This window comes from Convolutriloba macropyga, chromosome 3 (assembly GCF_964194025.1).
Source record: "Convolutriloba macropyga chromosome 3, txConMacr16.3, whole genome shotgun sequence".
In the NCBI taxonomy this organism is placed as follows: domain Eukaryota; kingdom Metazoa; phylum Xenacoelomorpha; order Acoela; family Convolutidae; genus Convolutriloba; species Convolutriloba macropyga.
Window position 1 is genome coordinate 32249690 of NC_134470.1, and position 23600 is coordinate 32273289.

The 23600-nt window shown below is 33.4% G+C and overlaps 1 protein-coding gene across 1 annotated transcript; it reads right to left on the reverse strand.

The window, feature by feature from the left end:
* Positions 1–1697: 1697 nt before the first annotated feature.
* On the reverse strand, positions 1698–17840 carry LOC142337012 (neurocalcin homolog). The gene is made up of 4 exons (XM_075386027.1): positions 17485–17840; positions 16966–17081; positions 9410–9555; positions 1698–2049 (listed from the first exon to the last, which is right to left on the reverse strand). The coding sequence occupies exons 1-4, from the start codon at positions 17598–17600 to the stop codon at positions 1846–1848; spliced, it is 582 nt and encodes a 193-aa protein (XP_075242142.1). The 5' UTR covers positions 17601–17840; the 3' UTR covers positions 1698–1845.
* Positions 17841–23600: the final 5760 nt, after the last annotated feature.

The following is a 23600-nucleotide window of genomic DNA, read 5'->3' on the forward strand; positions in this document are numbered from 1 at the left end:
GTGAGACTTGTTATGCATCAGGAGAACTCAGGCCACTAAAAGGCAAAATGAAATTGACAGTTAAAGACAAAAGAAATTATAAAAATCTCAATTAAAATCTTCGAGTAAGTGGCATCGAAGCCGTTAAAACCATCATCTGTACCTTTAAAGGTTTTGACTTATTCAAATGTTCAATTGTACTTCATTTTGAACGCCGGTAATGTGTTATTTGAGCTGTGAATAATGTAACAAAGTGACAAAACGAGAAAAAGGCGTCAAAAATGGGCAAATGCCGAAAAGCCAAAATTTTTTGTGAAGTCTTGTAGTATCAAAGCCAGAAAAACATAGATTGACAAGACAAACCTCAACAAAGAATAATTTTTAATTCAGTAGAACGACGAAGCTTTCGTCCTTTAAGGACACTAAACTATAATTTGAACAAATTTAGAGAAAAAGTAGTGGCCAAGTTCAAAACTCATGGTTTATTTAAAAATTAGATATTTTAAAATCAAAGAGATCAAAAGCTTTCAAGTATTCATTATTTGGAGTTGACTAGGAAAACAATGGGACTTATCACCAGTGAGCTTTAACTTGAGTTGCTCTGTTCTTTAATTAAAACAAAAAAGATCAAACTTTTTTTAAAAAAAGAACAACTGATTAAAATCTGAAATATTTTTCTATTGTATCAGTCCAAGATTGGCCCGAAATGAGCCTGGCTATTTCTGTTCGTCCATTAAGAACGCCTAATTCTTTCAAAAGATATAGATATAAATAGTTTGTTAGTAAAATGTCAAAATGAATCCTGAGTTTTCGATAATCATCGAGAAAATTTATCAAAAAACTGCAAAACTTTAATTCCAGAGTACTCTCAATGGAAGTGGAGGTAGGACTAACTCCCTTTGAAGATTGCAAAGACTTTTCTAGTGGTTTTTGGGTGTGTACTTCCGACAAATTTAATAGAAGTGGACCAAAGAAGCTTGTTTCGTGCAATTTATATGAAAACGTCTGATTTTTGAAAAATTTTGTCAGAACTTTAGCCAAAAAATTAAATCAAAATATTCGGCAATATTTTTTGTCTTTGAAAATCAAATCAACAACACTACTGTGAACAATTTTAACATATTTTATTAAACAAAATTGTCTAAATGTTAGGCGAAACTTCTGGAATATATGAAAAAAAAAAATAGCGCAAATCAGTCTCAATATTCACAAAAACTTAAACCTCGATAACTCGCTCTGGAAAACGAAATTAAAAAAAAAATCTTTTTAATTCCATATTCTACGCTGGACAGACTTTTTAAAGATACCACTCACAACTCTCTACGATGAATTTATCAATCGGTCAAAATTGTCTGAACAAAAAAACTCTTTTAAGTATATAGTTCCTCCCCCCTCAAGAGGTGTCGGAACAATGATCGAAACAGTGTCAACGGCAAAACCCTAGACTCAAAAATAGCGCATGTCAAATGAGTTAAACCAAATAAAATAGAAGAGGGGTTGGAACAAAAAAAACTATGAAGAATACTCAAAAATTAGATATAGCAAACACAATTATGACTAAATTTACTCCATTTTGTAAATAATACAAGTCAAACTGAAAGTACTATGTAGGAAAACCGAGAGTACCCCAATATAGCTACGCTCAGCTTACAGTTTCGCAGCCATGAAAATCATTAATCCAAAGTGTTGAGATTTCAAAATTAACAGATGATATCAATATGACATGAAAATTTATATACGATTAGGAATTTCTAGTTCTCCCGTCTTGCAGTTTGTTCAAATGGTAGGGACAAATTTTTTATCAGTGAGTCATGTTTTTCGTTGGGCTCTTTGCTGTAGACGAAAACTTTGCGGCTGAAGATTTTTTCATCTTCTAGGAGCAGGGTCTTCCAGCATAAGCTTAGAAATGATTGGATCACCTTTGATACCTTCTGCGAAGTCTTCAAAGAGGAGGAAACCCTTATGACTTTTGTCAAATTGACGGAAGATTCGCTTTGTTCTGATTGCTGGGTTTAATTCGTCTTCCGGAGCACTGGTTTCCATTATGGGACCAACAAGCGACAGCATTGCCTAAAAATTGGGATAACAGCGGAAGACTATAAGAGAAGCATTGGCTTGTTAAGCTCGTCATATGCATTGGGAGTTTTCTGAGCAATTTTAAAAACATATGGCCAGAGGATGATCGGATAATAGCCGCGAAATAGACTCTTGTCAAATAAAGACTACAGACACAAAGACAAAAAATTTGAAAAATGACATTCTCACTTTGAATTCTACCCTTAAATTTCAAACCAAGCTTCTAAAATAAAGTTTCGAAACAAGTTTCAAACATAAATGTCATTCAACAATAAAGCACCGGAAATATCTATACTGAACGTCCAAAGTAAGTTTGCATGCCCTACTATTACAGAGAAAATTTTCGACGCATTATTTGTGATAAAAATTAGAAAATAAATGTTTTGATCACTGATACCCTACACTAGGGCTCTGGTGGAATATATCTATGGAATCAAGATAATACGCATTGCCCCAATGTAAAGTTGAAGAGCTCCATCTAACTATCATAATGAAAAAATCTGTGTCACACTGTTGAGATATTTTGCAAACATTATCAGCAATAGTTGAGTACTCTTTTGTATTGAACTTGAGAAACGATGTTAAGAAACTGACATATTTCTTTTATCTTTTATCGGTCAATCTTGCGTTACGTGGCCAAGGTCCGAAAATTCGAGTACACACGCTTAATATTGTCGGGATTTTTCACGACGCATGTTTTGAGATAAGCGTGTGTGAAAATCAGTGACATTCGGCTATGTGGAATTGATATAAATCATGGGTCCTTAACCCCTAGTTGAGAGAGGGACTTGGCTTTCGAAATAATAATTAATTTTCAAAGTTTCGAGGTTTATCTTGAGCGTATTTGATAAGTAAACAAAAGGAGCGAACTTGAGCGATTTAGGTTGGTGTGAAATATTATGTAAACAAATGGGAGATTAGCTTTGCAAAGTGATCAAGTTGTCAGAAATAGTCAGAATCAAACTCCGAGGTCATTAAACGGAAGAAACCAAGTATGAATACACCAAAAAAAGAATGGAAGGGCTTGGGAAAAGCAATGATAATTTAATAAATGAATTCCCCCAAACCGCCAAATTGCATCCCTGAAAGCCATTTTGGTATAATGAACGTGAGTATTTATTACCTATAAAAAGCTACAAGTTTGGGGTTATTGTTTATTTTTTTCAGGAAGGATATAAAGGGTATCTTAACTAGGAACATTTAGTGCATAAAAAGGGAAACAAACAAAAGGTATGCTTTGAAGGATTTGTCGGCCAAATTTATTGTATTTTTCCGAGGAAAAACATGTTTGTTAGCCTCCAACAGCTACCCAAAGCATGGGGGAAGACAGATTAAAGACAGAGAGGTAAAGTTGTTGTCACACACCGTACTGTGTGAAAAAACAAAGCAGATTATATGTGAGAGAAAAAGCACTTACCAATATTTTGTTTTTCGAATGGTAGAAAAGAGACTTTTAATCGTTAAAAACTGATACTTTTATGGTGTAATTCAGCAAGTGTTCGGCTTTTGTGCAGAACAATCAAACGGACCTGAATCCATATCAAAATCAAGTAAAAAAAAGATTGTTGAAGGGACACGCATGAAGAAATGAAAAGGAAATTGAAACGATTGGAAAAAGTGTTAGCTTTTTATTGCAATATTGTTTTGAACCCAAGCCCGGTAACCCCATTTTAGGAAAACTGGTAAGAAGTTTTTCAGTAGTGTTTTTTTGCAGGAGGAGTTTGGTATAGATCTTGTGAATTAATGCAATTAGTTGTTGGAGTTCTTATAATCAAATTTTGTCAGTCAGGTCGAATTTAGCGGGGATTTTCGATTAAATCAAAGTGTCTAGTTAAAATCAGAGCTCAAAAACAGTAACAATACTATAGTTTTGGTGGTTATACAGTAGAAGGAATCATTATTGTCAAGAAAAAGCGGTAACTAAGGTATTGGAGCTTCAGAAGGTCAAAAAATTTGCAAAAGAGAACTTTTAATGGAAATAACGGGTTATGAAGTGAGTTCGATGTTTGAGATAGGACTAAATATTGCTCCGCAGTATTCTTGAGAGTAGATTGATCAGTTGAAAAGAGCACAAGGTCTGTTTGAAGGAATTTCTGATAGAGAGAAAATCAAACGTTAGAAAACCAAGCGTCCACATTTTTGCGACCCCAACCCAAGTCCTGAAAACCCTATTTCCTCAAGTCCGATCACCATGAAATTTTAACTAATCACTTCTAGGACAATTTTTAACCCATTGGAAAAACAACTAGCTGTTTCCGGTACGCAAAACCGTTCATTTTGGCTTTTAAAACAAACAAAAAAGAGACGATAACTGATTTTTGTGCTTCTATGAAAAAACAACACTCTTACCAGGATCAAAATATCTACCAAACACCACATTAAAACGTGAAGAATGCAAACTAGTTACAGTTCAGTTTCATGGTATTAACGCTAACGAATATTCTACAAAGATCTTAGTTTTCCTTGATTTTTTCTTCACTGTGAGTACAAGAAAATAGTTTAATGTTGATTAAAACAAACATTGCTGGATCTAAAATGGGTTAGAAAGATTTCAGGGGCTAAATCAGAGAAGTATCAGTAACACGAAAAAGGATAAAAAAGAATGCATGTACTTGTATAAGAACTCTTCAACATGAAACATAACTTTTGTTGGATCCTGAAATTAGCAAACCAAATAAATCACGGAATTCCGGTCATGTTAGGCAAACATTTATATAAGATAAACTACAGCGCGTGACAAAACTTTAACGCCCACTATTGTGCTTATACGTTAGGTCAAAATGTTCTAAAAGGAACGACACGTTACGTTTTGCTGTTAATAACTGATAAGATTGAATACCCTTAGGCACAAGAAAAACGATCAGACGCGAGAGAGCAAGTGTGAGAGAAAGACTTACGAGGCTGAGAAACAGCAATTCGTCAATCAAAACTTGAGAGAGAGAGAGAGAGATAGAGAGAGAGAGAGCTCAAGTGGAGCAGTTGATTCTCAGATTGAGAAAATTGTTGTCGTTTGAGAGTTCTTTGCGAAAGAACAGTTTTGCAGTTGTAGAGAGTGAAACTGCAGAATTATTCAAATTTGTTGGCTGGGAAGATTATAAGTTTCTGGCCAGTAACATAGCTACTGGGAGGCAGAACTTAATTTAGTTATCGGGGATAGGAAGTAAAGAAACGGATTTGTGGATACTTGCGGAGAGAGTGATTGAAGTGGTTTGATTTAGTGTGGATCATTAATTAGTTTTGATAGACAAATTCCTTTTGATTGTTGAATTTACTCATTTAACTGTCTCTGGCTATAACATTACTTGTTGCTGGTATTACATATTTTGATTATTAATTCAATTATTCAGAGTGAAGTTTTTAAGCAGCCGAAAGAGCAACATTTTTTGGGGACAACACTGTACACTCCCTACAGCAAGAGGAACTACAAAACAAATCTTTCGGAATTTTGATAAAGTTTTGGGCGCTAGCCAGTCCCCAGCTAGAAGCCTTCTAACGATAAAAATACAAGATTCTACAGGCTAATTTAAATCAAATTACCTTCAAAATTGCTTATTTGTGCCCCAACTTTCACAAAGTGTTATCGCAAAAACCTGAGAAAATCTTTCGTTACTCGTTTTCAGGCGATAGGTCACTAGTTTCCACTCTATAAGTAACCGGTTTCAGCATCTATTAACCGAACTGAAAGAAAGCTTAATTAACTTCAGCGATTTCCTTCTCGATACTTTCAATAGACTAAAAAGACAATAAGCGGTTTTACAATTACCCTTAGCACTTTTCACAAGAACAACTTAGTCTTTGAATTTTGTCTCAATTAATTACACATAAAAGTCGGCAACAAAGTGATAGTCTAACTGCGTGCTCAAAATCCTGGATATTTATCCGTCAATACACATGACAAAATAAAGTCGCTTTCCACGTATAAGTAACTAATTTCCACGTTTTCGGTAGGTGAATTCCATCATTCAAAACATAGATGAATAAATAAAAGTTTGGACATCTTTTGGTCACTCAATTCTGCAAAACGCCAATTTAAATGAAACTGGCTTTTCAAATTTTGGTCACGTTTATGCGGATTGAGTACATCAAGTCTAGTATGTTACTTCGGGTAAGTTACCGCAAAGTATTATGACATTTTCACAGGCAAGCAAGCGAATCCACGGTTGAAACCTTACTTTGAAACCCAAACTTAAAGTAATTTTATATTGAGCCGATAGCTGAGTTCTTATTTCCATAAGGTGCTAACATCGGGTATCACCCAACATAATGTGTTGGACGAGAGAGGGGGCCAAACTACCAAATGGCTGAATGTGGAGGAGAGTTTGGGTGTTGGTGTGAATGAGGGGGGGGGGGGGGGGGGGGGGGGGGAATGGGTCGAACATTTGAGATCGAAAACGAACTTCACTTCGTTAAATTTTCTTCTCAAAACCGAAAGGCTGGGGATCTTTGGTGTGTAATTTGTAAGTTGTTGGGGAGGTGGTTAGGTGGGTGAGGAGGTTAGTTGGGGGGAGAGTTAGGCAGTGGGGCTTAGTAAGTAGTTGCTTGCTGTGTAGCTTAGTCTGGTAGGAGGAACTTCTATGAGAAGAAAAACTTTCAAATAGTCTTTTTCACCTTTAATATAACCAACTCAACTCTTTAAAACAGAAGTAAACACTTGAGAAAGGAGTCAGAATTCAAGTCATGAACAAACTTGCTTCAGCTAAACAATCCTCTGTAATACCATGCTGCTCTTAGACCACATGACTGATATAATTGCTACAAATTTTATTTGCGAGCAATTAGTAGCTTAAAGTAAAATTTTACGTGGTATATTGATGTTTACCTGTACTAGAAGCCATTATAGTCAAACTAATACTGATAAAAATACTGAAATTTTATAGATAGAATTTTTGACAAAATAACATTTAAAAAATAACAAGCCTGCTTCCAAAAAAAATCACATAGAAAATGGCCAGTTTTCAGCTAGAAGCAGTATGCTAATTTCGATTTGGCAATGAGAACTAAGCAAATTTTGGAACAGCATACTGAATAGGTTTCTCATGTTACTTATCATAATGCTGCTAGCGGAAAACTTGCCAACATTTATCTGGTTTTTAAGTCAGTTTATTCAAATCTAGATCATTTGATCTAAATGAAAATCAAAAGAAACCACTAATGTTCTGTTGACTAACATTGGCTTCTAGAAAAGGCAGTTCATCGGGAAAATTTTTTTTTTGTGAGTTTACTTTTGTCAACGATTTCTTCAACACCAAAGGGGGATTTTACATTCTCAATTTAGATTCAATAGATGATGACATAAGTCATTTAATTGATGTAAATCATATATAATCAAGTAATGTTGCTGCATCGACCAAAACTTCTAAACAAGAGCGCATCAAATGAACTAAAAACTCAGTTGTATCGTGGGGCGCTTTATTTTTCAAGCTTATAAGCTTGAAAAATGTATACACTAGAGTATACATTTACTCTCCAATAACAATTACACTCGAGCAATGCTCCCATTTCTTCTTTGAGCCATAAACAAACAGCACTCCAACATTATTCACCTTGTTTGAGATGCAAAAAACACACGAGATGGCCATCAATGCCCTTGCTATCACTTCGTGGTTAAAAATATTCTGATGTCAGGTTAAAAAAATGGTTACTGGCAAAAAAACCAGTTTCAAGTTTTGAACAAAAGTCACTCTATTAGACTATTAAAAGTGAGATAAAATCACTAAATGCGAAGCTTGGATATGATTTGTTCAGTTTTTTAGAAAGCAATTGGGGTCCTATATTAGAAAAAAAAGCAAGTTAGCAGCCTATATATTTGTGAAATATTAACTCGATGTTTACCCAATATCAATTCACCTCAGGATCCAGTTTCAAATCTTTTTTTACTCCATTGGTTCGCTACCTTAGTGGTCTTGCGTACTGTGAAGTTGATCTTATACTTGATTGTCACATACCAGATGCCCTAGGGCAAATTTGGTTATCTCCATTTTATTATAAAATAAATAGACAAATGAAAGGAAAACGTCACAAAATCACATTTTATAAACAAAAAGTTAACACTACTGAAGTTTTGTCCAATTTTTTCATCGATATTTTAAGGGAAAAACGCTCAAAAAACCTTCATTTCTTTTGACCGACTTGAGCGTGTTTGATCATTTTTGACATAGGAAGTGATAGTTTCTGAGATTTGTTTTTAAGGAGATGGCCGTTTTCAAGCGTTTTTTAAAACTAAGAATTCACCGTTTCTGACTGTTAATTTTAGGAAAAGACCGTTTTTGAGCGGTTTTTTATTTAGTTAAGGAGCGTTTTTCTTTTGGAGATCACAATTATTAACAGTTATTTTTATAAAAGGAGATAACTATTTTTAACCGTTCTTTTTTAGGGGATATCTGTATTTAACCACTTTTTTTTCAAAGCGATTACCGTTTTTGAGCGTTTTGTTTGGAAAACCTATCACATCTTTTCTTCACCAAGTGCACTCATCCTTTGTTACCGACAGTTGCAACAAAACCTGATGATACCAGCAAAAGAAAATGTTAAAAACGAACATGATTGCACTGCCATAAATTGTGGACGATACCGACAAAAAGATGATATACAACAGTTCTTACATAAAAAAAACCGACGAAATAAAAAAAATGACAAAAAACGATGCTTTTTGGGTCTTTTTTTCTCGCTTTTGTCTCAACACTGGATTTGAACAACTCCCTGATCCGATGAAAAAATATCCGTCACCGCTATTATTATATATTTTTTATATATTTTTTTCCGCGGCAGATATTTGGTAAAATTAGTGGTGATTTTTTGTTAGATTTACTATTAATAGCGGTGAAATAAAGATTTGCAGGTCATTTTTTCACCGCTCCCAACGCATTCACCACTATTCTTACCTCTTTTTTGCAATCGCATCGGTGATTTTGAAAGCGGACATTTGCGTGCGTTGAAATCAAATATAAACATAAACCGACTCATGTCGGAAGAACTGATCTCGAACGACAGTTGGGTGGAAAAACAATTGACCCCGCGGGGATTCGAATCTCGTTCAAGAGCAATTATAAACTGTCAAAAACGTGCTTAAGCGGTAATTTACTAATTAGATAATCAAGAGCAACAATCTTCTAAAAAAAGCGTTCAAAACGGCATTATATCCTAAAAAAACAATCGAAAACAATGATTTCCTAAATTGACCAATCAAAACCAATCGAAAGCGATCAAAACTCTAAATTTCCTAAAGTTCTATCATAAATTGGGTTGATATGAGGTCAAATTATGGGTTTTTACTCAGTAGTACTATAGGGTTCTGACTTAGTTTTTTTTGATATTCAGTATATTTTGAAGTCGACATTAAAAGCGAAAGGCTTGCCTCATTGATTTGTGTCATTTCATCCTTGGTGATCTTTTTGTCCCCGTTAATGTCATACAGCTTGAAGGCCATGTCTAGTCTCTCCTCTTTAGTGCCTCTGTGGATCACATTTACAGAAAACATAAACTCACGAAAACTCAATTTGCCTGAAACACAGGGTGGATGTTCCTCCGTATTTTTTAGTCTGGGGTTTTGTCGTTGACACTATATTGATCATTGTTCCGACCCCTCTTGAGGGGGGAGGAACTATAAACTCAAAAGGGTTTTTTTTGTTCAGACAATTTTGGCCGATCGATATATTCATCGTAGAGAGTTGAGAATGGTATTAATAGAAAGCTTGTCCAGCGTAGACTTGAAAATAAAAAAATATTTTTGATTGTCGTTTTTTACAGGGAGTTATCGAGGTTTAAACTTTTGAGAATATAGAGTGAATTCCGTTGATTTTATTCACCTTTTCGGAATTTTTAACTAAAATTTTGCCAATTTTTGCTAAAATTGCTCAAAACTTTTTATGAAAGTGTTGTTGATTTTTTTAAAAGACAAAAAATACTTTCGTTCAATTTTATTTAATTTCTTCTTCAAAAATCCTTGGTAACTTTTTCAAAATTCAGACTTTTTCATTAAAAACAGCACGAAATAAGTTTCGTCAGTCGACTTTAATAAACATTGCAGGAAGTGCACACCCAAAAGCCAATAACACAAATTTTTGGAGATTCGAAACGAGGAACTTCTACTTCCGTTGAGAGTGCTCTGTAACTAAACTTTGCCGTTTTTTGCCAACTTTACTCGTTGATTATCAAAAACGCAGCATTTATTCCTGATTTTTTAACTAACAAACCATCTATATCTATGACATTCTAAAAATTAAATGTTTTGAAGGGATGGACAGCATTAGCAGGGTTAGTTTTGGACCAATCTTGGACTGGTACAATCCACAAGCAGTTCGGATTGTAATCACTCGGTTTTTTATTAAAAAAAGTTAATCTTTTTTATATTAATTAAACAACAGAATATTTCAAATCAATGCTCACCAGTGATAGGTCCAATTAGCTTCCTAGAGAACTCCAATATAATGAATCTAATTTATTACTTGAAAGCTTATGGTCACTTTGACTAACAAAAAGTATTTGATTTTAAAATAAAAAAATGCTCACTAAAATTTGCCTCAATCTTTCTGTTTCTTTGGTCAATTTGTAGCTTAGTGTCAGCAATGAAAGATTGCTTCTTCGAATTCAATATTTATCGAGGTTTTACTCCTGAAGTTATGGTTTTCTCGCTTTGATACTAGCAGATTTCACATTATTTTATTTTTAGGTATTTGTACATTTTTATTTTTTCTAGTTTTATCGTATTATCACGTTATTGACAGTTCATATATCACATTAGTGGCGTTCAAAATAATACACGGTTGATAATATTAAAATTTTTATGATATAGATTATGGATTTGACGGCTTCGACACTACATTCTCGAAGAATTTATCTGAATTTTTTTTAAGGTCGTCTTAAACTATTGTTTTTACTTTGTCTTTTTAGTTGTATAAAATTTCCTGTACAATGAACCGATTCCATTGGCTTTCCATGGAGAAGTAGATCAGCCGATATTCTGATATTAGTTGATAGCTGATGGCTTTTATAACTTTGAAAACAATTGTTTTCTAAAACAAAAAAAATTAATTTATAATTTTGCAATTTTGTTCTTTTTATTGTCTGTTTGTTGCCTAGTTTTGTTGATTACAGTCCAAATATGACATTATTGTTGTCAAAGGAAGGTGTCAAAAAAGATTGGTGTCACAAAATCTAATGTTTACAATTAATTCGTTATGACTTTACTGGCTTCGACACCACGGGTTTTTTCACAAAAATAACTAAACAAATTTTTGATTTTTGTCATGTTGGACGTTATTTTTATAGACTTAAGACATATTCTTGAAAATTGCAGATCTTATAGGCTTCTTTGGAAGAATAATAGAAACTATTTAATTATTTCAGTTTGTAATTAACGGCTTTCATGTCTTTGGAAATAATTCTTTTTTTCGAAAAAACAAGTATTAGTTAATTTTGTCTTTTTTCCCTTTTTGGTTTGCTTGTTACCTAGTTTCATTAAGAAGAGTTCACATAATACATTACTGGTGTTTGAAGAAGATGCAACCAAACATAGTTTCAGGGCAAAAGTATGGCTTTACGCCTTCGAAAGCGTTTTCTGGCAAGTATTAATTGATTTTTTGTTTGTTGTCTATTTGTTGTTCTTTTTGTAACCGCATAAACAAATGAATACCCACAGTTCCTAATCCCTTTTTGTTGAAGCATTGGTAATTGAAAACCTAGAAGATTTTTTAGTTGATTTCTAGTGGTTTTCATTACTTTGAAATTAATTGTTATTAAAAAATAGAAGCAAATTTCTCAACTTTACTGTTTTTGATCTTTATTGTCTAATTGTTACCAAGCCTTATTATGGATTGGTCCCATATCTTTTTTTGGCAAACTACAAGTTTTTTTGTTTAGTTTCAGTTTCATCGGACGCTATTTTGACTTTCTTATTAAGTTTTGTTTATTGAAACGGACATAAAGCTTTTGATGTAATTAATGTTTGCTGCTGTTGTTAGATTTTGCTGTTAGTCCTGACTCTCTTTCTCATTATTGCAATATCTCCTCATCAATCTAATGCATCATTTTTTACTCCACTGAGTTATTGGCTTTGGAGGCTATCTTTTCCTTCACACGCCAATTTTAAAAAAAACACTTGAATTTTTGTATTTTTCTATCTGTTCCTCATTTGGTAGACAATTATGTCAAAATTGTAGATGAGCGGGATCGGAACCTTATGTGCGATCGCACATTAACTAGCCTCCTTGTTTAATGTAGGTTTTGCTCACGATTGAATTTGTTCTTTGTATGATTAATGAATATAAAATCGCTACATCATGGACGGTGCAATTTATGTACTGTTCCATGATTATACCATGTGCCTATGTTTATAATATGCAATCGCAACATGCAGATCACGCAAAAAAATACAGTTAAATAATTTGTTTCAAGTTACTTGGATTATAATTTTGTCAAGCTCGAACTGAAAATAATATGTATCAAGTACATTTTCACGGTTTCACTTTGTTCATTAGTATTGAGTAGTGAATACTTACGTAGCGCATTTTATCGGAGTCAAAAAGTTTCTTCGTTGCACAAAATTTGTTTTATGATAATATTGCACTCCTTTGCTTTTGATGTACTGAAAAAGGTAGTCATATGTTTTCTGTTTTTTAAATAAAGTGAAACTAAAGAGCACCACAATTATTTCTGAGCACCACAATTTTTTCTGACATTTATAATATTAATTATGTTTTTGGGCTTATTTACTTATTTATTTAAAACTCAACACCTAACGTCGGTCGAATTGCTCTCAAACAACCTTGCGAGCGCATGGTTTTGGTAGTACCTAGCCGGGGTTTGGCGATATAGCATAAGGGGATGAGCGGAGTGAGGTGGACTGGAATGAGTGTTAGGGGTGGGGGGCAAACTTTAGAACTGCCCTTCACTCCATGAAATTGTCGCCTCAAAACAATTTTAGTGAAACGCATTCTTAGAGACTGGTTAAACAAAGAATTTTCATTGACTAAACAGAAAACTAGACCTAGAACGGACTTTAAAAGTATTGGGAAAACATTTTCGAAAAAATCCAATCCAAAAAACCGAAAAAACGGTAAAAATCAAAGTGAAATTGCAGCATAAGATCAAAAAAACCACTAGCGAGAAAGCGCAATTTTGTTCAAACACTGTTTTCTCACTCTACTTTAAATTTAGAGCGAAAAAATTTCACATCGCAAAACCACTCGCTTTTTCGCTCCACTTCCTGTTTCGGCGTGACCAAAATCACTACTCCAATTTGACTTCAAAAATCATGAAAATGTGTGAACAGATCTTAAAAAAACATAGCCCGAAGAATTCCGGAAACGACTCGAAGTGGAAATCCACTGACATGCCATCCAACTACTCATCAGACAAAACGTGCCTCCAATAATTTACGATTATCCTAAAATAAAACCATAAAACAAAAAAGTAAAAAAAATTAATTCCATTAAAATATGATAAAAAATCTGATCAAAATCTGTCATAAATTGATACTCTAAAAAACTATTTCTGCCACAATTAGTTCATCAATACAACTAGTAACTTCTAAAACCAAGAATAAGATTTTTTTTAAATAATTGAAGCCAAATCTTGAAAAAAATAAGTTTTACAATTAACTTTGACTAAAAAACTGGAAAATGTTAATATTTTTTTAATATTACAAAAGCACTTTAATCTAAACAATTTTTTTCAGCCAATAAGGTACCCAGATGCTCGCAAAACAAAAGGCACGTCATAATAGGTTGAGAAACTTGTCTAAAGATCAGAAAAAACCGAAAAACTGCACAAAATTAAGGAAATTAATTCAAATTTTCGACATTTTTCGTCATAATTCTCAACAAAAAAAGCTTCATATCCACCAAATTGTAACCACGTGTTAACTGAAAATTGCTCAAGTAATAGGGGTATCTTCAATACCCATTTGAGGCAGTAAAACAAAACAATAGTAAAAAAGAAAAAAATTATCCCAAGAATCAGCAAAATACATGAAAAACATCCGAATTAGCATAAAATTCACATAAAATTTCAGAAACCTTCAAACCACTACCAAACCCAGCCTAAAGTTAAAAGCAAATCATAATAAAACCTCTTAACCAAAAAAATTGGGAAAAAACTGCTTTAAAATGCCGCACGTGAACAAAAAATTTCGCTCGCTAACAGAATTTTTTTTTCACACTTCAATTTCTCGCTCTCTAGAAAACAGCGATATGAACAAAAAACCACGCTCTTTTCGCTCCACTCTTTATTTTGTTCAGCAACAAAATCACTACAAATTTTTTGACATGTTTCATTTCCCGCTTCAAAATTCACTCCAATAAAATTGATTAAAAAAAAGGACTTCTCCAATACTCCTCTTCGAGTCGTAAAAAAAGACAGCGCCCCAATACAATTCAAATTCTTTGATTTGTAAAAAGACAAGGAGCGCCGAAATAATAGCCGTTGAGAGGCTGGAGGCGGCTATTAATCACATATGAAATATGCACAATCGTAATCATGTCTTAATCGTTTGAACCAAAAATATCTTCATTCTGAGTTTTTTTAAAAAAAATTAAATCAAGTCAAACAGAATTTCGTTGGGGCTCAATTTATTGCTGCCCCTTCATGATTAAAATTCAATTTTTTTGCTATTCGATAACAACGTTCTTCATTTTCAGCAAACGTTTGTCAAACTTTACACCCTGCTTCTCTACGCTAGTGATGGCTTCGTGTGATTTTTATATTAAACGTGTCTATTTTCCATATGGTCCATTTTTGAAAGAACGAATTCCATCTATTCTTCACTGTAAAATATAAAGGTGACTCAAATGGTGATATGTTTTCACGTTTGTTCATTTTTGGGTGAACTTGCTCATGCTTCTGAAATAATGAACAAAACCGACTAACGTCGGGCGAATTGCTCTCAAACGACCAGCGAGCGGTTGGCTTCGTCAGTCAGCGAGCTTCAAAAGAGGCTTTTTACTCTGCAACTTTTAGTATTCTAGCCTTGTTAGTAAACAAATCAAATAAAGAACTGAATATTTTACAAATTTGCAAAGTATTGCAAAATTTAAAGAAAAGTTTCCAGATTTCGCTGTGAAAATTTTCAAAACTTTATTTTGTCTCTGGAGTCATGTCAGGCAACCTATCTGCAAGACTTGAAACGCTTCATTGGCAAGTAATGATTGTTAAACTCGGAAAAGGACAGAAATATTCAAAAATTTTGAAAGCAATCGCAAATTTTAACAAAATATTCCTAAAATTCAAGATATTAAAAACTTCAAAACCATTTCATTGTCTCAAGAGACTATCCAGTATTCCTATTTCAAGCTTAAAATAGTTTCACTGGCTCATAAAGATCCATAAACTTGGACCCTGATACTATTTTTCCGAAAATTGATTTTATCAAAAATTGCGAAAGCTGGAGTCACTAAAATATTGATAACCATTCCATTAACTCTAGGAACTATGCGACAGTTCATCTTCAAAACTTGGAGAAGGTCCCTATGACCCTGGTGCCGAAGAAAATGATAAAAATTCAAAAAAGTTAAAACAAAACCTAAAAAAATTACAATTATTTTCAAAATTGTTAATAATAAAATCTTGAAAAACATTTCATTACATCTAGAAGCTATGCAGTAACCTGTAACCGAACCCTAGAGGAGACTCTTGAGGGCGGAGAAACCTAAAAAATAACAGAAAATTTCAAAAAACTTGACAAAAATTGCAAGTTGCATACAAAAACTGCTAAAAATTTTGATAATAAAAGTTGAAAACTAATCCCTGGCCAAAAAACATTTTCCACTAACTTATTATCAAACTGTAACGGTGATTTTCTGCTCGGCTGAATAATGACAATAAATGTCGAAAAAAAAATTGAAAAAAAAAATGAAGTTTTGCAATAAACTTCAAAAAAAATTTTAAAAAAATTGAAAAAAATTGAAGTTTTGCAATAAAATAAATGCTTAAATTCGTGGTGTTGAAATCTTGAAAAACATTACATTACATCTAGAAACTGTACAGTAAACTATTGTCAAAACCCAGAGGAGGTTATTTCACACCTAGGGCTGAAAGAACTCAAAAAATGACAAAAATCTTCAAAAAGCTTGAAAAAATTATGAAAAAAAGTATAAAATTGCGTGTTTTTAGCGATCGGTTGTTCGTCAGTAGTCACGGGGGGGGGGTGTTGCACCGGGGAGCTGATGGAGAGGGAGGGGGCAACAGTGGGATGGGAGCAACGATGCAGAGGGGGGTGTGGGGGCAATAGTGGGGGGGGGTCAGCAGTGGGGGTGTCTTCAACCACTAAGAACTGCCCTTCACATCACACCATAAGTATGTCTCCAAAACAGTTTGAGCTGAAACAGAGCTGAAAGGCTCTAAGAGAATTTAATGCCCTCTGGGCGCTACCTGTTTATCCCATTTTTGAGGACGAAAAGTCAAATGGGTCAGACGAAACATCGGTCAAGCGAAAAATTGCATAAAAAAGACCAACAGGACTAATATAATTGCTACAAACTTCGTTTGAGAGCAATTAATAACATTCTTTTGGCATTGAAGATTCGATAGAGTTTGACCTTTGACATTGGGTCATCTGGTAAGTTAGCCTTACATTTTACGTTAAAATTTTTTAAATCAAACAATTGTTAAATATGGTGAAATTTGCTATTAAATTACAAAACTGAATTCATAGTTGGTAAAAATACTGCAGGGTGCTACCTTAGTTTTGAAGTTCAGTATACTAGTCTGTAATGAATTGAACAGTATAATGTAAACAATCAGAAGCATCGTGAGACGAGTTTAACCCCCCCCCCCCCCCCCCCCCCCCTCAGGTCTATTGACCAAATCAAATTAGATCAAATTAAATTAAATTAAATTAAATTAAATTTAGTAGAAGGTCAGCAATACACACAAGAAAAATTTATTTTGATTTGAATTGAAATGGGTCTCGTTTACCATCGTGATCACTGTCGAAAACTCTGAAGAGGTGATTTCCAAGCATGACGCCATCTCCATCAGGGAACTTCCTCTTGTATGTGTGCACAAAGTCCTTCTCACTCATGAAGCCTCTTCTAACAACATGTTTATTCAGTGGTTCAGGTTGTGATTCAATTGCGTTAAAATAATTTGAAAATATCTTTTCGCTAACAATAGTTTCAGTAATTTAATCACCGTTAAAGTTTATTTACTGAGATTGTTAGCATAAAGTTTCAGTAAAAATTGGTGTTTGAAACCTAACAGATTTTGAACTTTTCTTGAATGATCTTGAAGCTGCATGTTAAAATGCACTAGCTCGAAACGAACAAGGAGTAGAAGTTGTCAACCAGCAAAAAAATGCAAATTGTTTTTTAGGAGTCCTAAGAACGCTGGATTCAAATACACAAATAGCAAATACGAGTCAATAGCGAGTCCGTTTTTTACTTAAATGAATAACCCAAATCCACTAACTCGGGATAAATTAAAGTCTATGTTAACCTGTACTCCATCCTGAATCCACTGTGCCATGCTACTATCTCATCTCTTGTGAATCTTGTCTCCTTCAGGAGGAAATCCAGATCATCTGCACTCAACTTGCCATGAGAAGCACCCATTTCAAACCCAAAAATTAACTATTCCACACTTCTGTAGTGTAAATTTCAGAAAGCAAAAATTAACTATTGCACACTTCTGTAATGTCTAGCAGTTTTTGTAAATTTCAAAATGTTGTAAAAATTGAGAGATTAAAACTATTGTTTGGGCCTTCGATAACCTAACAAGTTTGAATTTCTTGTGCATCATTTATATTTGTTCATCATTATTTTCAAGGAGCGACAATCAGTTTTACTTGCTATTTAATCATGCTTTAAGTTTATCAGTTTGAACTAAATTATAGGCTTCGAAGGAGCTGATCACACCTTTCAAAGTTGTCGCTTAGTAAGGAGCAGCGGAGTAAGTGTGAACAACGATTATTGAAATTGAGATTTGTCTATTTATTTAGTTAAACAAAATTCACTGCAAATTTGGCTTTCTTCTCTTCAGAAATAAATATTTTGCTATTTTAGCAAGTTACCCGAAAAAAAAACAACCAAAAATTTCATATGCATCGTCCTTTTCACTTTGCCGAGATATTTGTATGCCATGATTGCCTCTCATGTAAAGGAAGTTCATCATCTTCACAGCTTATATCGACTTATATTATTCCTATCAATTCTCAGAAATTTCGCTTTTATTAGTTGCTAATTTTTTTTCACTCAGATTTGGGTCCCAGTCCAAAGTCAGTTAACCTCTGAAGAAACCATAAAAGATAAAATTTTCTTGGAACAAGAAAAGGAATTTTGTTCTCAGAAGAGGCTCTGAATATAGATATATGGTGTCAGTACAAAACACCCAATGCCGATATAACCAATCTGACAAAATATCCAAAGTATTCTCAATGTTTTATCCTAATGTTTAAACTACCAGAACAATTACCTAGCTTAAAAATTAGCTAGTGAATTTAGTCGTGCATTTGTTCGTTATAGTTTCACTTGTTGTGAAACTATAACAACAAGACATGGGATTAGATTAGCAGTTTGTCTATTAGATAACGCGCTGGTAATATCGAGTGCTAATTTGTAATCAGAGGCAATGCATAAATTGTAATCAGAGGCAATGCAAAAACTCAAAGGCAATGCATAAATATAATCGCATTGGTTATCTTGGCAGATTGGTTATTTTAGAAATAGGTATATTGACATGAATTAATTTGCTATAAAATTTTCAAATGGTCGAGTTTGGTGACAAAATAAATGTCTTTTTCAAGGTTCAATAATTCGTTACTTACCATAAATATATTTATGTATCTTTTTATGCTAGGGTGAGGACAGCAAAAAATTTTAGAGATTGTAAAAGGGATTTTTTTCGTTATCAATTCTATGGCTTAGAGCTGTAAGATTTTTTCCATCAACCAAATTTTTGTAGTTGCTAAATTTCCCCTTTGTTTGGTTTTTTGTTACTTTTTGACAAATCGCATCGTTAACGTAATGATCTGGTTTGATGTGACATATCGAAATACTTGATATTACAAATTATTTGATGAAACATAAAAATAAAGTGAATAAGTTTATTATTTACTTGAGATTTGCGCCATTTCTAACTCATAATATTTAGCGAGTTACCAGAAAAAAAACAACCAAAAATTTCATATGCATCGTCTTTTTCAGTTTTCCGAGATATTTGTATGCCATGATTGCCTCTCATGTAAAGGAAGTTCATCATCTTCACAGCTTATATCGACTTATATTATTCCTATCAATTCTCAGAAATTTTGCTTGTCTTAGTTGCTGATTTTTTCCACTCAGATTTGGATCCCAGTCCAAAGTCAGATAACCTCTGAAGAAACCATAATAGATAAAATTTTCTTCGAACAAGAAAAGGAATTTTATTCTCAGAAGAGGCTCTGAATATAGGTATATGGTGTCAGTACAAAATATCCAATGCCGATATAAACAATCTGACAAAATATCCAAAGTATTCTCAATGTTTTATCCTCATGTTAAAACTACCAGAACAATTACCTAGCTTAAAAATTGTTATGAAACTATAACAACAAGATATGGGATTAGATTAGCAGCTTGACTATTAGATATCGTGCTGGTAATATCGATTGCTAATTTGTAATCAGATAACTGAACAAAAAAGTCAAACGGAATGCATGGATATAATCGCAATGGGCAACTTGGCAGATTGGTTATTTTAGAAATGGGTATATTGACATGAGTTATTTTGCTATAAAATATTCTAATGATTGAGTTTGGTGACAAAATAAACCTCTTTTTCCAGGTTCTTTTCAAAATTTGTTACTTACAATAAATACAATTATGTATGTTTTTATGCTAGGGTGAGGACAGCAAATAAAAGAGATCGTAAAAGGGATTTTTTGTTATCAATTCCATTACTTAGAGCTGTAAGATTTTTCTCCATCAACGAAATTTTTGTAGTTGCTAATTTTCCCCTTTGTTTGGTTTTTTGTTACGTTTTGACTATTCACATTGTTAACGTAAAGATTTGGTTTGATGTAACATAACGAAATATTTGATATTACAGATTATTTGATAAAAATAAAATGAATAAGTTTAATTTTACTGGTGATTTGTGCTAATTCTAACTCTGACTTATAGTTAGAACTTTCACATAAACAAAACATCTTTAGCTGATATCTGTGAAGTTATATTGAAGAGGCGCTCCCAAGAAATGGCTTCAAATTTGTTCAAACCAAAATTTTATTATTATACTAACACCATTAATTTGTGTGGAATATTTGAACAACTTAGAGTTAGCGATTATCGCAAACCAAATCAGCGACTTTTCCTCAAAATAGATGTCAATTAAGTGCTCTTAGGTTGGGAGAACAATTTGTTAAGAGCAAAAAGTTACAATAGTACTTGCCATATAAGGCAAGGGTAAAAACTTGTTCAGAGCAACGAAGTAAATTAACCCATATCAATTAATCTATATCTTGACGGATCGATTTTTCAGTTTGATGCAGACCATAAATACTTGTACTATTCTGAACATTTTGGAATTGTTAAATTGACTATATCTATTTGTTTGTGCTCAAGACCGAGACAACTAAATAGTACAATGTTCATTTTAACAAGTCTTAACAAAAATTTGTTTTACGCATCCCTCAATGAGAGGGAACCGACAGATCGTGTACATTTCACTGGCTGGTAATATATTTAAAAAACTGAGCTGTTAAGGTTAATAGGAATTGCATTTCAATGTAGCTGACGGAATTATTTGCATATTGGTACCAACTGATTTCCCTCTTTCGAACAGTCGTATTTGTTATTCGTTGAAAAATATTCAAATGTCCTCGGACAACAAGACTTTCTTCGAATGCTAATTTTCCCAAATCTTGCCGGCACCGTTAGTTCTTTCCTTTCGTGAGAACTTTATTGGAGGGTTAAGCATTTTAATGTTTGAAATATTGATGTTTTCGCTTGTTTGTGTTTTCATTGCGTTTTTCAACTCATGTACCATGTTCCTGCCCAAGTTCAGGCCCCAGATGGAATCAAGTATGTTCAGACCAAAGATGAACGCACAAGGGGGTTTATTGCGTTCAAAATTACATAGGCTGGAAACATCGAAGAAAAACACACGGAAGTCTGAGCAAGAACGCTCGAAAGTCTGGATATGAATGTGCAAATTGCTTTCAGCCGTGTTTAAAAAACTATCTATGAAAACAAATTTAGCACTTTTACTCCAGAATAACCACTCAAGTGGTTGCCTTCAATGTTGAAAGCTGATAGTCACTTGAGTACAAAATAATAAGCAAAATGTCGAATATGAAAAGAAATGCACTCAGTATTTTGTGTTGCCTTGAAAACTTTTACTTTTTATGTTATAAGAAGTATCTGAAATTTAAAAAAACATAGAAGAACAAGTTGAATATAGCATTGATTGAATAACTTAGAACTATTTCACCTGACCATCAGCTAAAAAAACAACCGCAAAAATTAAACAAACTAAGCAAGATGATCATTGCTTAATCTCCTGAGGCTTTTACACTGAAGGCCAAATCTGATCTAAACAAATATACTCACTAACACAAGCACAAGCTTTCGAACAGCATTATCTAATAAAAATAGCAGAAATAGAGAAATATGACAATTAATTAAAATAAAATTGTAAAGTTTAAAGAAAGTTTCTTGATTTTGCTAAAGTAAAAAAATCAATACCATTTGTTTTCATTGAAATCTGTCCAGTAACCTATCTGCAAGACCTATAAAGGTTCGATTGGCCCATAACGATTCATAAACTTTGAAAACAAGCCAGAAAGTTTGACGACAATTGCAATGAAATATTGCTCAAATTCTTGATTTTAATTTCTTCAGAACTGCTTCCTTGTCTCCAGAGGCTTTCCTTTAACCCATTTTCAACCCTAAAAAGTTGTATTGGCACATAAAGATTGATAAACTAGAAACATGAGAAAAAACTCAGAAGCAGTGAAAGCCTTTCAATTTCTAATGAAAAAATAGCAAAAATTTGTGATATTAAAAACTTTAATACCATTGCATTGTCCACGCCAACTATGCAGTAACATACATTGCAGTCCCTAGATGAGATTACCCGACCACTGAAACAGGAAAAATGAAATGTTAAAAACAAAATTGAAATGTTGGAAACAACTTCAATGCCACTAAAATTTTTCATAAATCTATTATCAAACCCTAAACGAAATTTTGTGACCCCTGAGATTGGAAAAACAAAAAAATGACAACAATTTAAGAAAACTTCAAATAGAATTTTTTTCAGAACTTGCAAAAATTGTAACATTAAAATGTTGAAAACCGTTCCAATGCCATTTGAAAACATGCAGCAAATAATTTTTGTATCCTCGAGGAGCATTTTGGCCCCTGATGTTGGAAAACCTTAAAAGATTGCAAACATTTTCAAAAATTGCATTTGAATGTAGCTGACGGAATTATTTGCATATTGGTACCAACTGATTTCCCTCTTTCGAACAGTCGTATTTGTTATTCGTTGAAAAATATTCAAATGTCCTCGGACAACAGGACTTTCTTCGAATGCTAATTTTCTCAAATCTTGGCGGCACCGTTAGTTCTTTCCTTTCGTGAGAACTTTATTGGAGGGTTAAGCATTTTAATGTTTGAAATATTGATGTTTTCGCTTGTTTGTGTTTTCATTGCGTTTTTCAACTCATGTACCATGTTCCTGCCCAAGTTCAGGCCCCAGATGGAATCAAGTATGTTCAGACCGAAGATAAACGCACAAGGGGGTTTATTGCGTTCAAAATTACATAGGCTGGAAACATCGAAGGAAAACACACGGAAGTCTGAGCAAGAACGCACGAAAGTCTGGATGTGAATGTGCAAATTGCTTTCAGCCGTCTTTAAAAAACTATCTATGAAAAGAAATTTAGCACTCTTACTCCAGAATAACCACTCAAGTGGTTGCCTTCAATGTTGAAAGCTGATAGTCACTTGAGTACAAAATAATAAGCAAAATGTCGAATATGAAAAGAAATGCACTCAGTATTTTGTGTTGCCTTGAAAACGTTTACTTTTTATGTTATAAGAAGTATCTGAAGTTTAAAAAAACATAGAAGAACAAGTTGAATATAGCATTGATTGAATAACTTAGAACTATTTCACCTGATCATCAGCTAAAAAAACAACCGCAAAAATTAAACAAACTAAGTAAGATGATCATTGCTTAATCTCCTGAGGCTTTTACACTGATGGCCAAATCTGATCTAAACAAATATACTCACTAACACAAGCACAAGCTTTCGAACAGCATTAGCTAATAAAAATAGCAGAAATAGAGAAATATGACAATTAATTAAAATAAAATTGTAAAGTTTAAAGAAAGTATCTTGATTTTGCTAAAGTAAAAAAATCAATACCATTTGTTTTCATTGAAATCTGTCTAGTAACCTATCTGGAAGACCTATAAAGGTTCGATTGGCCCATAACGATTCATAAACTTTGAAAACAATCCAGAAAGTTTGACGACAATTGCAATGAAATATTGCTCAAATTCTTGATTTTAATTTCTTCAGAACTGTTTCCTTGTCTCCAGAGGCTTTCCTTTAACCCATTTTC

What these genes read in the sequence shown, in the direction of transcription:
- LOC142337012 (XM_075386027.1), bottom strand. Translation starts at nt 17,600, where the DNA reads ATGGGTGCTTCTCATGGCAAGTTGAGTGCAGATGATCTGGATTTCCTC. An exon ending in GGATTCAGGATGGAGTACAG is followed by an intron (nt 17,082 to 17,484) that starts GTTAACATAGAC and finishes ACATGTTGTTAG; the next exon opens with AAGAGGCTTCATGAGTGAGA. An exon ending in TTTCGACAGTGATCACGATG is followed by an intron (nt 9,556 to 16,965) that starts GTAAACGAGACC and finishes CCTGTGTTTCAG; the next exon opens with GCAAATTGAGTTTTCGTGAG.